Here is a 16,709-nt window from a genome sequence, read left to right as displayed (position 1 = left end):
TCTTCTCTTCACTCAGGGGAATGTATTATTCAAATATAATATAACATTATAATTCATTTCAGGTCTTTCTTTTCATGAGCAGTCAACAAAATAATGCTCATAAAATGAGGATTGATATCTATTAATCCATTTGCAAGTGAAATATGTGAGAACTTTACTTTCAGGTTAATTACCTCTTCATAGGATATCATAAATCATGCTTTACATTACATCATGAATGTTTGAACATAAAAATATATTGAAGTGATAAATATATTAACAAATCCTGTACACACTTTATTAGTTTCATCTTTTTTTTACGCTGAATATTTTACTTTCAATTCATGCTTCCCACTCTCACTGTGACTGTGAAATTAAGATATGCTAATTTTGTTAAATATGGCATTACAATCAATAGTCTTCTGCAAAGAATCACCTCTTCCCACTATCTCATCGTTACATCTGGTGTCCCTGAAGAACCTGTCCTTGGCTATCCACTAATCTTCACCTTTGGTCCACACTTCAGCAACTTCATCTGAAAATATTATGTCAGTTCCCACACTTGAACTGATGACATCCAGCTGTACCTCACTACCACATCTTGACACCATCACTGCTTCAAAATTAATAGACTAATTCTCTGAAATCCCATATTGAATAAGGAGAATTTTCATCTCATCTAGGACAGAAGTCTTCAATTTTAATCCTATCAGAAATCTGTTCCATCGTCATTGGCTCTATTCCTCTCCAAGATATTCTGCCTGAGGCTGAAGCAGGCTGTTAGGAACCACAATGTCACACTTGAGGTAAATTCTAACCATGTACCCTTGTCATCACTGAAAGTTAAGAAATTCCTGATGAAGGGCTTATGCCCAAAACGTCGATTCTTCTGCTCCTCAGATGCTGCCTGACCCGCTGTGCTTTTCCAGCTCCCCACTCGACTCTGATCTCCAGCATCTGCAGTTCTCACTTCCTCCCATCACTGAAAGTGTCTATGGTTACCTCATTCTTCAGCTCATTTTCTCTTGAAATCTCATCCACAACTTTATTATGTTTGCAGTTGACTATTCCAACATAGTCCTGGCTGGCCTCCAAATTCTACTGTCTGAAAACTCTGCTGCTTTTGTCTTACACTAAGTCACATTTACCTATCACTCATGTTCACTGATCTGTATTAGCTCCAGCTTAAACAAAACCTTAATCCATTTCTAGTTTTCAAATCCTTTAATTGCCTGCCACTCCTTATCACTGTATTCTTCTCCATTCCTTATAACCCTCTGAGATATTTGCATTCCTTCAATAATGGTCTCTGCAGCCACTTAATTTTAATCACCCTATCACTGCAAGCATTGCCTTCAGCTGCCAAGAATCTAAGCTCTGCAATTCCCTCCCTAAACCTACTTACTTCTCTTTTCCCTTCTAAAATGCTCTTTAAAATCTGCCTCTTTATCTAACAAAATTTAGCATTGAGCTACGAGGATATATCAGGGCAGATTAGTGGATAATGTTTTTATGAAGTACCTTGAGATTTTCTACAATGTGAAATGTGCTATTTGAATGCAAGTTTATTGCTTTTGAAGGTACATGAAAATTTTAAAAAGACTTATATTTCTACACATGTAAAAATCTATTTCTGCAAATTAAAATCATGTAAGACCACATTTGTGATACAAAGACTCAGAATGGCCTACCGTTATTGTCTTTATTCGACCACCTGGTTGTGTACAGGTCCAGCCTGACTTGTTCATTAATAAGCCACAGATTTCTCCTTCTGAACAGGGGATCATTTCACACCACTGCTTGCTCTTTACAACTCGTACTGTAAACAAAAGAGAGAATACTCAGACTTAACTGCAAAATTAATCAGAGGGTTATAAGGGATGGAGAAAGAACACTCATAATAAATGCAAGAAGGAGATTGTACTGCATAGTAGCTTAGATAATGGTAAATACTCATCCGATTTATCCACTTATATGTGTCCCAGATGCCATTCCAGCAAAAAGCCACACTATCACTCTTGTTAAGACTCTGAAAACCCTGTTTGGGTTCAAACCAGGCTAAAGTGGTGAAAGCCTTCTCTCTTTGTTGCTTGTCTGTGTCCCAGATAAAATGTATTTGGGCACTGTAATCCAATCCTACTGGACGTGGGCACACGGTAAAAATCTGCAAATAATTTGTCATTGAATTAACAGTCTTGTTGGTTGGTTAAAAGATGGCAATTGAGCAAAGTGGGCAAAGAAAAAATGATGCAGTTCAGAATGCTCTTCAGAGATTGGCATTAAGGATGATGATTAGGCCAAAATGGATTAAAAAAAAATTACTCTGCACTGAGCTGAGATATGAAGAACTAAAAGGGCAGCACGGTGGCTCAGTGATTAGCACTGCTGCCTCACAGCGCTAGGGACCCCAGTTTGATTCCAGCCTCGGGTGAATGTCTGAAGTTTGCACATTCTCCCCGTGTCTGCATGGGTTTCCTCCAGGTGCTCCGGTTTCCTCCCACAGTTCAAAGACATGCAGGTTAGGTGAATTGGCCAAGCTAAATTGCCCATAGTGTACAGAGATGTGCAGGTTAGGTGCATTAGCCAGGGGAAATGTACAGTAATGGGTCTGGGTAGGATTCGCTTTGGACGGTCAGTGTGGACTTGTTGGGCCGAAGGGCCTGTTTCCACACTGTAGTAATTCTAATTCTAAAAGTGCTTGATTCAGAGACTGGATGACAAATAAGACATAATTATTTCAGTAACAATGATGCACTTCAAACTTTATACAATATAAATTTTCTTTTTGTAAAATTATAAAAAGATACAAGTTAGACTGCTCCTAGCAAATTGTAAATTAATTCCTTGCAACATTCTTTACTCTAATCGTGTGATGTTGACTCCATTGGAACTTCATCACAAAGTGTCTGTCCAACTCACCAGCAACACAAAAATAATCACAGGGTGCAAGATTCCAAACAGAAACTAAGAAAAAGACAAATCTATTCCATTTAAAAAAAATTAATGAGGAATGTAATGAGGAAATCAGACTGAAAACTAAGTTGCTGAATTTCATCCCGTTGCCGGAAAAAGACCAGGGAGATCCTGCTTAAGGGAGAATTGGTTCAGCCACAGCCATTGTGGTTCAGGACGCTACTGGCCAAAAGAGCAATCTCCAGCACTTTGTGACAGAAGCATATGGTATTGGAGCAGGATTTAACTTACTTTGGGTGTCTCACTGAGTGCTCAGCTGGCAGACCCTGATAAAGTTGGTCAGGTGCTGTACTGAGTTGGAGTTGCTATTCGGGAGGTGGGGTCTGGGTGGAAGAGTGAGGACAACCTGGATGGGGAGAATCTAAAAATCCTACTTCATTAGGAAGCAGGATGAGACTCTTAATTGCGTGTGAATTGTCCACTTAAGGGTCTCAAACAATCTACTGGTTAGCAGGCCATGCAAAGTAAGCCCCAAAATGGGCATTAACATGTGCGAGAATGATGCACGCAGACAACCCACTGGCTTTAATGAGCCCCTCCATCTCTAAATCCATCCGTGAGCAAGCATTAAGTCCAACCCTGTGATGCATAGCTAGCAATTTGAGATTTGCTGTCAGCATCTGGCGGAGTTAATGGTTAAGACCCCTGTCCCAACTTATTTGGCACAAGTCTAGCTTCACATATACTTATGCTCTCTTTTACAAAAAGAAAATTGCAGCAGATCTTTAAGTGTGCTAAGGCACCAAAGATAAGTAGCATATTCGTATTTGCCTAGACCACCACTGTACTCCTACTTGGAGTATTTAGACTGGCTCAGGTTCTAGGCAGGGATACGTATTCCAGGAGTATAACCTGCCCCGTTCTGTATGTAGTGTGATGATGCTGCTCCGTTATCAAGGTTGTGTAGTCCTTTTTTTTGCCCCAGAGAGATCATAAAAGACACAAATTCTGAAAAGTCTAAGTTTGATGGGATTTAGGGCTAGTTTAAATTTAGCTAACAGATATTGCCTCTAGAAGGAGGCTTTCAAGATAAAAAAAAACACTCGTACAATGAAAGGGGAGTGGCCAGTTCTCCCAGCCAGGCTATCAAGGTAGCTGCCCTCATAATCTTCAAAACTGTGCCAAGTATCTATTACATTTATCTAAGAGGACAAGCTCAATTAAACATTGTGGGTAAAAGACAGCAACTCTGTAGCATTCCTGCAGTACTGCACTGAAGTGTCAGTCTTAATTATGTATTCAAGTTTCTGGAATGATGGCATAAAATGTAAGAGTCAAACCATTCTTTTTACTATTAACCCTGAAGAGATACATTCTCAGAAATGCCTGATGACTGATTGTAGGAAGTCACATGACAAAACATTCAGAAATACATCAAAGCAGAACTGGTTAATCCTTCTGCTGCTGATGGCGATCTGAGCAGCATGGCAGTACAATACGTCAGACTCAAAGGTGAAAGCTGGACTGCAGAAATGATGCCAATTTCAGAGATAGAGAGATTGTCATCAACTTCCTTGATCTACTAGCCACCAAGTAGAAAGGTGAATGAAGTGAATGGGGATTGAATGTATGCCTTTAAATAAGATTAGAGTAATCACTGAGAAAAGCATACTGGTGCACAAATGATTTGTTCTTCAGTATCACAGGTATTTATTTAATCCAAGCAGAAAAGTTGTTGCCAATGTTATCTTTATAGCAAAAGAATTTAAGCAAATTCTAGTTCATTACTTCTGAAGATTGTTAGGCTGAGAAATGTTTATAAAACTATTAATATTATTACTCTTCACTAATGCAATTGTGGATTCAGAATTTTATTATAAAAAGCGGCTAAATTAAATTTCATATAATTACAAAAGTATTGTATTATGAATAAATGACTTTCCAATCTTCAATATAATGGGCTCATTTTAAAAGGTGGGGTGTATCAGGAACTCAACGCCTAGATAATTTCCTTGTCTTCTTTCTTAAGGTGCACATCAGATTTGCAACATAACATTTCTTCACATAATTACAATGGTATCTATGCTTTGACACCAAAGGAAGCTGGTTAAATTGGTACTTACTTAAAATAATTAAGAAGTCTTGCCTAAAATCAAGATTTTGCCAAGGATCTGATTTTCAAATCATTTACCACTCCACGTGACTATTTGCAAATGCATTTTATCTTGATATATGTCCCAATGTCAGTCTGGCCTGCATCAACTGACATGCAAAACTGTACATATTGAAAATCTCAGGACAAAAGTGATTTGCTGATAATTGACCCATAACTCTTACTGATTTGTCCCTTTCTGTTGAACACAGATACATAGATAGATTTTCTTTGAAAAGCAACTTCAAATCCAATAACTTTCCACCAAAATTATTTGAGCCCTTTATGTCCTGGTGATCATATGTTTACGCTTGTAAACTTGACTTTATATGCTGTGATGTCCTTGCTTTAAGTGAAGAACATTTTTTTGCTGTTTATGTGTAGTTTCTGATTAAAACTGGTTGTGTACAGAACAAACCACTGGAGAACATTATTGAATGTTCTGACCTTGAAATGAAAACTGCTTTTTATAAACACAATGACAAAATGATAAAAAAAAATGGTTGTGTGTGTATGTGTGCACTTATTTCTGTGTAGGTTAGAGTCAAACCAAAACACTGAAGCTGAACATTTAATTCACTTAGCACCACTTCTAGCAGCACTACACAGGCTATGTTGATCCCCCATGGCCAGATAGTGCAATAGGCCACATCCTGGGTGGCCAATCTGGCTTTCCTCATTGATAAATGTTCCTCAGGCTGTGTAGACAGTGGTTTGTGGTGTTTCTTGGGGAATCAAAATCGTCTGTGTCACACCATTTGAAGCAGTGATGTGAACAGCTCTTTGACCCTGAGAGATTAACTGTGAAAACAGCTTTAAAAAAATCAATTAATTCCTTGCTGAAATTTAAATTTACACAGAATGGACAGCATCGAAACAGGCCATCCAGTCCAATGTGTCCATATCATTGTTTATACTCCACATGAGCTTCAAGGATCATAGTTTCTAGCTTAAGAAAGATATTAATTTATAATACACATCTTTTCACTTGGTAACTATTACATCACATAAAATATTGACCTCAGCTATACTTGGTTTGGTGTGATTATTGTATCTGACATCATGTTTAGATTACAGGGGGGTGTTCAAAATGAACATCACATCAGAGAAACACTGCAAAATTAATGAACAAGCAAATTCATTGCTTAATACTGTGTGTAAGCATTTTTCTTTGGTTGCTTTGGTCATTGCATTTTCACTTTCTCACCTTTTGAAAATATTGATGTTTTGCTGATACAGATATCCCCATGCGCCAATGGGCTGAGGAGTGGCAGATAGAGTTTAATTTAGATAAATGTGAGGTACTGTATTTTGGAAAGGCAAATCAAGGCAGTACGTAAACGCTTAACAGTAAGATCCTGGGATTGTTCCTGAACAAAGAGACCATGGAGCGCAGGTTCATAGTTTCTCGAAAGTGGAGTCGCAGGTAGATCGGATAATGAAAATGGCGTTTGGTATTCTTGTCTGTATTAGTCAGTGCATTGAGTATAGGAGTCAGGAGATCATGTTGTGGCTGTACAGGACATTGGTTAGGCCACTATTGGAATACTGCTTTCAATTCTGATCTTCCGGCTACAGGAAGGAAGTTATGAAACTTGAAAGGGTTCGGAAAAGATTTACGAAGACGCTGCCAGGGTTAGAGAGAATGAGCTATAGTGAGAGGCTGAATAGACTGGGGCTATTTTCCCTGGAATTTCAGAGGCTGAGGGGTGACCTTATAGAGATTTATAAAATCATGAGGGGCATGGATAGGGGTTAATAGGCAAGGCCTTTTCCCAGGGTGGGGAATCCAAAAGTAGAGGTTTAAGGTGAGAGGGGAAAGGATATAAAAGGGACGTAAGGGGCATTTTTTTCATTCAGAGGGTGTTACATGCATAGATTGAGCTGTCAGAGGAAGTGGTGGAGGTTGGTACAATTATAACATTTAAAAGGCATCTACAGTAGATGGTTATATGAATAGGAAGGGTTCAGAGGGGTATGGGCCAAACACTGGCAAATGGGATTAGATTTATGTTGGATATCAGGTTGGCATGGACAAGTTGGACCAAAGGGTTTGTTTTCGTACTGTACATCTCTATGACTTTATGTGATGTTACCCTCCTGTGCTTGTGTTAGCCTCCACAGTGATTGTTGAGACTAACATTGTGCAGAGCTGGAATCTTGGATATTTATGGTGTGGCTTAAGAGTTGGGATTTTGCTAAGTACAAGAAAAACTGAGATAGTTTAGAAACTATTTCTGTTCCCCAAAATATCGAGAAATGTTTGGAACATTAGTGAAGATGGTGATAATTATCCCATTTTGTGGGGCACAGGCATCAGTAGTAGGTCAGGAGGAATCTGTACCATCGGGACAGGCTCCACTTGAACTAATCTGGGACTAGGATCCTAGTGGAAAGGCTAAAGAGGGTGATGGCAAGGAGTTTAAAACGACTTAAAGGCAGAGGAGAGATGGGACGTGCAGGACTCAGAAGAGGTTACTGCAATTTCCAGAACAAGTAAAAGGACAGAGAATATAGAAAGGGTCAGGAATCTAACTTCAGGAACAGCATATAAGGGAATAATGTTGAGGGGGTGTGGGGATAGTTAAAACAAAACTGAGCCTAATGTACTCAATTGGGTGCAGTACATGAAATGAGATAAATAAGCTTGTAGTGAAAATACGATGTTTTGGGCATGACATATCTCCTCGTATCCGTTCTAAATTGACCCTCTCTACTTCTAAGGCTGTGCTCACGGGTCCTAATCTCACCACCTAATGGAAACAAATTCCCAGTGTCCACCTTTTCTACGCCATGTATTATCTTGAAAGTTTTTATTGGATCTACCCTCAATCTTCTAAACTCAAATGAATACAATCCCAGGATCCTCAGCCATTCATCTTACGTTAGGCCTACCATTCCAGGGATCATCCGTGTGAATCTCTGCTGGGCACGTTCCAGTGCCAATATATCCTTCCTGAGGTGTGGGGCCCAGAAATGGACACAGTATTCTAAATGGGGCCTAACTAGAGCTTTATCAAGTCTCAGTAGCGCATCGCTGCTTTTACATTCCAACCCTCTTGAGATAAATTACAACATTACATTTGCTTTCTTAACCACGGACTCAACATGCAAGTTAACCTTTAGAGAATCCTGCAGTAGCACTCCCAGATCCCTTTGTACTTTGGCTTTATGAATTTTCTCACTGTTTAGAAAACAGTCCATGCCTGTATTGTTTTTTCCAAAGTGCGAGACCTCACATTTGCTCATGTTGAATTTTATCAGCCATTTCTTGTACCACTTTCCTAAACTGTCTAAATCTTTCTCCAGTCCTCCACCTCCTCAGAACTACCTGCCAGTCCACCTAACTTCGTATCATTGGCGAACTTCACCAGAATGCCCCCAATCCCCTCATCCAGATCATTAATATATAAAGTGAACAGCTGCAGCCCCGACACTGAACCCTGCGGGACACCACTTGTCACCAGCTGCCATTCCAGAAAAGAACCGTTTATCCCAACTCTCTGACTTCTGTCAGACAGCCAATGCTCAATCCATTCCAGTAGCTCACCTTGAACACAATGGGCCCTCACTTTACTCAGCAGCCTCCCGTGAGGCACCTTATCAAAGGCCTTTTGGAAATCTAGGTAGATAACATCCACTGGGTTTCCCAGATCTAACCTACTTGTTACCTTGTCAAAGGATTCTAACAGGTTTGTCAGGCATGATCTTCCCTCACTAAATCCATGCTGACTTACTCTCATCCAGCCCTGCACTTCCAAGAATTTAACAATGGATTCTAGAATTTTACCTACAACCGAGGTTAGGCTAATCAGTCTTTGATTTTCCATCTTTTGTCTTGATCCTTTCTTGATTAAGGGGGTTACAACAGTGATTTTCCAATCATCTGGGACTTTCTCTGACTCCAGTGATTTTTGAAAGATTACAACAAACACCTCCGCTATTTCTTCAGCCACCTCCCTCAAAACTCTAGGATGTAGCCCATCAGGGCCAGGAGATTAATCAATTTTTAGACCTTTTAGCTTTTCTGACACTTTCTCTTTTATGATGGCTACCATACTCAATGCTGACCCTTGACTCTCCTTCATTGTTGGGCTATTACTCATGTCTTCCACTGTGAAGACTAACACAAAGTATTTATTAATTTTTTCAGCTATTTCCTTATCGCCCACCACTAGCCTTCCAGCATCAATTTGGAATGGCCCAATTTCTACATTTGCCTCTTGTTTATTTCTTATGTGTTGAAAGAAACTTTTACTATCATTTCTAATATTACTGGCGAGCTTATCTTCATATTTGATCCTCTCCTTCCTTATTTCTTCCTTTGTTATCCTCTGTTTGTTTTCGTAGTCTTCCCAATCTTCTGATTTCCCAGTGCTCTTGGCCACTTTATAGGCTCTCATTTTTTCTATGATTCATTTCCTGACTTCTTTTGTCAGCCGTGGCTGTCTAATACCTCCTCCCACCCATCCCCCTCACTCCCGATAATCTTTATTTTCTTTGGGATGAACCTCTGTACTGTGTCATCAATTACACCCAGAAACTCCTGCCATTATTGCTCTACTGTCTTCCCCACTAGGCTCTGCTTCCAGTTGATTTTCGTCAATTCCTTTCTCATGCCCCTGTAATGACCTTTACTTAACTGGAATACCATTACATGCAATTTTGCCTTCTCTCTTTTAAAGTGCAGACTGAACTCTAGGCCACTGTTGGAATATTGCGTGCAATTCTGGTCTCCTTCCTATTGGAAGGATGTTGTGAAACTTGAAAGGGTTCAGAAAAGATTTACAAGGATGTTGCCAGGGTTGGAGGATCTGAGCTACATGGAGAGGCTGAACAGGCTGGGGCTGTTTTCCCTGGAGCATCGGAGGCTGAGGGGTGACCTTATAGAGGTTTACAAAATTATGAGGGGCATGGATAGGATAAATAGACAAAGTCTTTTCCCTGGGGTCGGGGAGTCCAGAACTAGAGGGCATAGGTTTAGGGCTAGAGGGGAAAGATATAAAAGAGACCTAAGGGGCAACTTTTTCACACAGAGGGTGGTATGTGTATGGAATGAGCTGCCAGAGGATGTGGTGGAGGCTGGTACAATTGCAACATTTAAGAGGCATTTGGATGGGTATATGAATAGGAAGGGTTTGGAGGGATATGGGCCGGGTGCTGACAGGTGGGACTAGATTGGGTTGGGATATCTGGTCGGCATGGACGGGTTGGACCGAAGGGTCTGTTTCCATGCTGTATATCTCTATGACTCTATATTATGATCGCTGTCTCCGAAGTGTTCCCTTACTTTAAGAGTTTTTATAAAGTTTGGTTCATTACATAGCACTAAGTCCAGGATAGCCTACTCCCTTGTGTGCTCCATCACAAGCTGTTCTAAAAAGCCATCCTGTAAGCATTCCATGAATTCCCTTTCTTTGGATCCACTGGCAACATTATTCACCATCCTTTTGCATATTGAAGTTTCCCATGATCACAATGACCCTGCCTTTCTGACATGCCCTATCTATTTTCTGGTACATGAGACCTTAAGACATAGGAGTGGAAGCAAGGCCATTTGACCCATCAAGTTCACTCCACCATTTAATCATGGCTGATGGGTGTTTCAATTCCACTTACCTGCACTCTCCCCGTAGCCCTTAATTCCTTGTGAGATCTAGAATTTATCAATCTCTGCCTTGAAGACACACAATGTCCTGACCTCCACTGCGATCTGTGGCAATGAATTCCATAGGCCCACCACTCTCTCGCTGAAGAAATGTCTCCTCATTTCCATTCTAAATTGACCCTCTTTAATTTTAAGGCTATGCCCACAGGTCCTAGTCTCCCTGCCTAACGGAAACAAGTTCCCAGCGTCCACCCTTTCTAAGCCAAGCATTATCTTGTAAGATTCTATGAGATCTCCCCTCAACCTTCTAAACTCAAATGAATACAATCCCAGGATCCTCAGCCGATCATCATATGTTATCTTGCGCCCCTGGTCCTAACCACTACTGGGACGTCTGTACGTAACTCCCATTATGGTTTTTTTGCCTTTGTGGTTTCTCAACTCCACTCACAGACTCCACATCATCTGAACCGATGTCATTCAGTGCCATAGATTTAATTTCATTCTTAACTAACAAGGCAACCCCGCCCCCTCTGCTCACCTCCCTGTCTGTTCGATAAATTGTAAATCTTTGGATGTTTAACTGCCAGTTATGAACACCCTGCAACCACGTCTCTATGGTGCCTACCGTATCATAATCATTCACAATGATTTGTGCTGTTAATTCATCTACTTTGTTATGAATCTGGATCTGGAGCAGGTAAGGATGGCAGTAGGGATATTACTGAACCAGACAATTGGCAATGGATTCGTACTTATTATTAATATGTTTAATTCCTGATTTTTATTGAACCCAAGTCCCCAGAACATTATCTGCATTACTGCATTAACAATCCAGTGATCACTTTCGATATATAAAAAGGTAAGAGAGAGGGAAGAGTAGACTGTTGAAAAATGAGGCTGCAGAATGGGGAATAAAGAAATAACAAAGGAAATGAATAGGTACTTGACATCACTCCTCACAGTGGAAGATTCCAATAGAATACCAGAACTTCAAGAGGGTCAAGGAACAGAGGTGAGCATAGTGGCCATTATTATGGAGAAGTTGCTGGGGAAGATAACAGGTGTGAAGGTGGATAAGTCACATGAACCAAATGGATTAGACCTGGGTTCTGAAGGACATAGCTGAAGAGTTAGTGAAGGCATTGGTAGTAATCTTTCAAGAATCACTGGAGTCAGTGGGATCCCTAAATGCCTGGAAAATGGATAATGTAACACCCTGTTTAAGGGAAGGAGGCAGAATACAGGAAATTATAAGCTGGTTAGTCTTATCTTGGTTGTTAGTAAGATTTTAGAGTTGATTAAGTGTGGCGCTGGAAAAAGCACAGCAGGTCAGGCAGCATCAGAGGAGCAAGAGAGTCAACGTTTCAGGCATAACCCTTCATCAGGACTGGGGAGGGGGAAAGGGGCTGAGAATTAAATTGGAGGGGTGGGCTGGGGGAAAGGTGTTTGGGATGGCAATAGATGGGTGAAGGTAGGAGGTGATTGTGATAGGGCAGTGGGAAATGTGGAGCAGATAGGTGGGAAGGATTTTAGAGTCCATTATTGCAGAATACATGGAAGTGCATGGTAAAATAGGGCTGAGTCAGTATGGCTTTGCCAAGGGGAGTTCATGCCTGACAAGTCTATTAGAATTTGAGGAAGTAATGAGCAAATTTGACAAAGGGGAACCAATAAACATGATCTATTTGGATTTCCAGAAGGCCTTTTACAAGGTGCCACACAGGAGGCTGCAAAGTAAGTTAAGAGCTCATGGTGTTAGTGGCAAGGTACTAGAATGGATAGAGGATTGGCTGGCAGAGAGCAGAGTGTGTCGATCAAGGGGTCTTTTTCAGGATGGCAGCTGGTTTCTGGTGGAGATCTGCAGGAGTCAGTGTTGGGATCAAAACTACTCACAAAATACATTAACTCAGTAAAGTAGGTACAAAGATAGGTAGAGGGACAGGTAGCATTGAGGAGGTGGGGAGGCTGCAGAAGGATTTGGGCAGGTTAGGAGAGTGGGCAAAGAAGTAGCAGGTGGAGTACAGTGGGGGAAAGTGTGAGGTCATGCATTTTGGTAGGAAGAATAGAGGCACGGGCTACTTTCTAAATAGCGAGAAAATTCAGAAGTCTGAATTGCAAAGAGACTTGTGAGTTCTAGTCCAGGATTCTCTCAAGGTAAACTTACAGGTTGAGTCAGTAGTTAGGAAAACAAATGCAATGATGGCATTTATTTTGAGAGGACTTGAATATAAAAGCAGGAATGTACTTCCAAGGTTCTATAAGGCTCTGGTCAGACCACATTTGGAGTATTGTGTGCAGTTTTGGGCCCCATATCTCAGGAGGAATGTACTGGCCCTGGAGTATGTTCAGAGGAGGTTCACGAGAATGGTCCAATGAATGAAAAGTTTATCCTACGAGGAATTTTTGAGGACTCTGGGTTTATATTCGATGGAGTTTAGAAAGATGATGGGGGATTGAATTGAAACATACAGAATACTGAATGCTCTGGAGAGAGTAGATATAGGGAAGATGTTTCCATTGGAAGGAGAGACTAGGACTCAAGGGCATAGCCCGAGGGTAAAGGGAAGAGCTTTTAGAAGAGATAAGGAGAAACTTCTTCAGCCAGAGAGTGGTGAATCTATGAAATGCATTGCCACTGAAGGCTGTGGAGGGCAGGCCATTGAAAATATTTAAGAGAGAGATAGATAGATTCTTGAGTATCAAGGGGATCAAGGGTTATGGGGAGAAAGCAGGAGAATGGGGTTGAGAAACTTATCGGCCATGATTGAATGGCAGAGTAGAGTGGATGGCCTAATTTCTTCTCCTATGTCTTTTAGCCTTCTCAAATATTTGCATGAATTTTTACCAATATTTCTTAATACTTTCAGCATCACTTGCAAATTCCTCAAGCATGTACAAAAAAAACTTTTAAAATAATGCATCTCAAAAACAATATAGCCCAATGTCGCAATCATCAAAGAGAGAACTAAGCTGAATCTAATCTAACTTTTAAGAGTGTAGTACTGCACTGAATATACATGGGAGAACAAAGCAAAACTGGCTGAGGGCTTTAGAAAAGAATGCACTCTACAAAAACACTTCTGCCTTTATAATTTTAATATTTCAATTTAACTGGAAAATTATTAGTGATTTTGTTCAGACTGCAAGTTTTTCCATTTTAGATGTGCACCAAAATTTACTATTAATGCCAAACAGTTAATCAATAGGAACTATTCTGACTTGAAGCACTGGCCTGAACAATCCTTCATTTTCAAACAGATGTATCCAGCAGGGCAGGTAGGATAATTTGCCAACAGATATGAAAGCTTTGAAGGAAATGTAAGCTTGGGTAAATCAAAGCAAACTCTGCTGCTTTCATGAGAGTCAAACAAAATTCTCAAATGCACAATTTTTTTCTGTTCTTTTCCATAATGGTTTGACTCAAACTTTCTTTGTTCCTTTCACACTGTCTCTCTCAATCTTTCTGTCCATCAAATGATTGTTCTGGATACAGATTACAGTACAATGAAGCACATGCATCAGAACAAGCGTAAGAAAGGCTTTCATTCTGGGCTTTAAATAGTTAAATATATCATGGATCAATATTTTCCAATACCAATAGACTATTGCTCAAAAAAAAATCATTTTTCTAGAGCACTTTCATAATTTGTGAATTTGAAACTTGTTGATTATGTCATTTCATTACTGTTGTCACTATAATTTACCTCTGGCACACTGATAATAATTCACTTATTTTTTACTGTGATGCTCTGATGCAGCCTGGAAAGGCGTATTGTATTATAAATGGATCTGAAATAGTTAATGCGGAGGAATGCTAGAAGTACCATCCACTATGGTGATGTCATGTGCACTTGTGGGAGAGCAGCTTCGTATGTCATAGGAATGAGACCTAATATCCAGGCCCACCTCAAAGCCTTGAAAAATAACTCATTGTTGTAACTTCTAATAATCAATCACTGCAGTACAGGTTTACATTATAAGAACTGAAAGAATTGCTGATGCTATAAATCAAACAAAACCAGAAGGCACTGGTAAAGCTCAGCAGGTCTGGCAGCATCTGTGAAGAGAAATCAGAGTTAACATTTCAGGTCCGGTAACTCTTTCTCAGAAATTTATAGGTTTACAATGTTACATGTAGCTACCTGCTAACTCGGAATCGGCTACTTATTGTTCAACACAAGAGTATCTTCAAGTTAGACCAGTAAATGGACTTCCTCGACCACATGAAACCAAGCAGATCCTGTACAATCCTATATTTAAACAGAGTGGTGGCAGTACTGTCAGCACATGGTAAGCTGCCCCGTGTGACTGAACATACAACATGGTGAGCAGGACTGCAGAATTCATTTGGCTGTCTCCTGCAACATTCTGGCAGTGGAGGAGAGCTGAAGAGTTTTCAGCATCTTCAGACTCAGCTTCATGTCACTTGCTCCTGCAGTCAGCAGCAGGGGAGAGTTGAATATTTAAGAAACTTACAGAAGAAACCTTTGCAGCAAGATTCAATAAGAAAAGAAATCAAGAGTAAAAACATATGAGACCTGTTAAGAAATGTGTGGCAGCTGGTGAGTTAAGAATTCCCCGGACAAAAAGTTAAAAATCACACAAGACCAGGTTATAGTCCAACAGGTTTAATTGGAAGCACTAGCTTTCGAAGCGCTGCTCCTTCATCAACAACCTGATTTTTAACTTTGTACATTCCAGTCCAACACCGGCATCTCCAAATCTGGAGAAAACAAATTAGCTATTGCAGAGCAAATACAGGCTGCATTGTGTGACAGTGATATTAGATTAACTACAGTGTGGAAAGAGGCCCTTTGGCCCAACAACTCCACACTGACCCTCTGAAGAGTAACCCACCCAAACCCATTTCCCTCTGATTAATGCACCTAACACTATGGACAATTTTGCACAGCCAATTCACCTGACCTGCACATCTATGAACTGTGGGAGGAAACCCACACAGACACAGGGAGGATGTGCAAACTCCACACAGACAGTCATCCGAGGCTGGAATTGAACCCAGGTCCCTGGCACTGTGAGACAGCAGTGCTAAACACTGAGCCACCGTGCCACCCTGATCTGTAGGATGATGTTCAGCTGGGTGATGAATGGACAGAGGCTCTACGAGTCTCATTAATGTCCCTGGTGAGGAAGGGAAAACATTAAAAAAACGGAATAGCATTACAAGCAAAGGTAGGAAAAGTAAGGCAAGTACTTATGTGTTAATGTTTTAACAACGAGCATCATAAAGGAGGGGAAATCAAGGGCAATAAATGTAATTAAAACCAAGGTTGCAGACCCAGGGAAGTTATGAAGCCAATAGGCAGCCTGTTCTAATGAAATAAGAAAGCCAAAAGATTTTATTAGGGTTGCAGAAGAGGCAAGAAAACATTTATTAAAACTGTGTCACAAGTGGGAAGCATTCACATACACTGCTGGGAGCAATAATCAACCAGGAAGAAAACCTAAAAGGAATTGGGATAATTATTGGAGGCACAGATAGAGGAAATCATTTAGAAAGAAAAGCATTTAAAAAGGATTCATCTTTTAAAGCTACAAATGGCAGTAGTCATTTAGTAAATGTAATTAATGTGGGCATTCTCTTTTAAAGCCGCAGGCAGTGGGACTTATTCAATTTTAAGCAAATAGAAATAATTTATCAAGACTGCAAACTGTGGAATTCATACAATGAAGTTGCCAAAAAGTTGGCACCCTCTACGTTATTTGTGAAAGATGAGAATCCTCCAATTTAGCTGTGAGAAAGTTTCAGGGATCCTTCATTTTGTCACAAAATGTGGGAAAAACCTTCCTCGAACAGATTAGCAGCATTGTTACTCCTGCAAAATAAAAGCATTCTAAGTAAGGAAAATAAACACAATATAGAGGACATATCATCCAAAATAATCAGCTACAACAGTGGCATCTATCTGACAACGTGGAAAATCACTGGGGTATTACCTATATGAAAAGGACAAATCTGACTCAGCCAATGACCATACCATTCTACTTGATCACCAGTAAAGTGACGGAAAATGTCATCAACAGTGCTACCAT

At 40.3% G+C, this 16,709-nt stretch overlaps 1 protein-coding gene across 6 annotated transcripts in view; it reads right to left on the bottom strand.

Moving 5' to 3' along the window:
* The window catches only part of LOC122563199 (chemokine-like protein TAFA-5), a 348,864-nt gene that overhangs the window by 163,697 nt on the left and 168,458 nt on the right, over nt 1-16,709 (bottom strand). For all 6 annotated transcript variants that reach the window (XR_015750996.1, XR_015750995.1, XR_015750994.1 and 3 more), the window contains exon 3: nt 1,671-1,798. Coding sequence is in view for 2 of the 6 variants with exons in the window: in XM_043716744.2 (XP_043572679.1) it covers nt 1,671-1,798 (128 nt within the window). In the remaining 4 variants the exon portion in view is untranslated. The remainder of the gene's footprint in view (nt 1-1,670; nt 1,799-16,709) is intronic.

The sequence above is a fragment of the Chiloscyllium plagiosum genome, unplaced genomic scaffold (genome assembly GCF_037043375.1).
Source record: "Chiloscyllium plagiosum isolate Xiang-an unplaced genomic scaffold, Cpla_swu_hap1 HiC_scaffold_26, whole genome shotgun sequence".
Classification (NCBI taxonomy): Eukaryota; Metazoa; Chordata; class Chondrichthyes; order Orectolobiformes; family Hemiscylliidae; genus Chiloscyllium; species Chiloscyllium plagiosum.
This window is presented reverse-complemented; position numbering and strand designations above follow the sequence as displayed.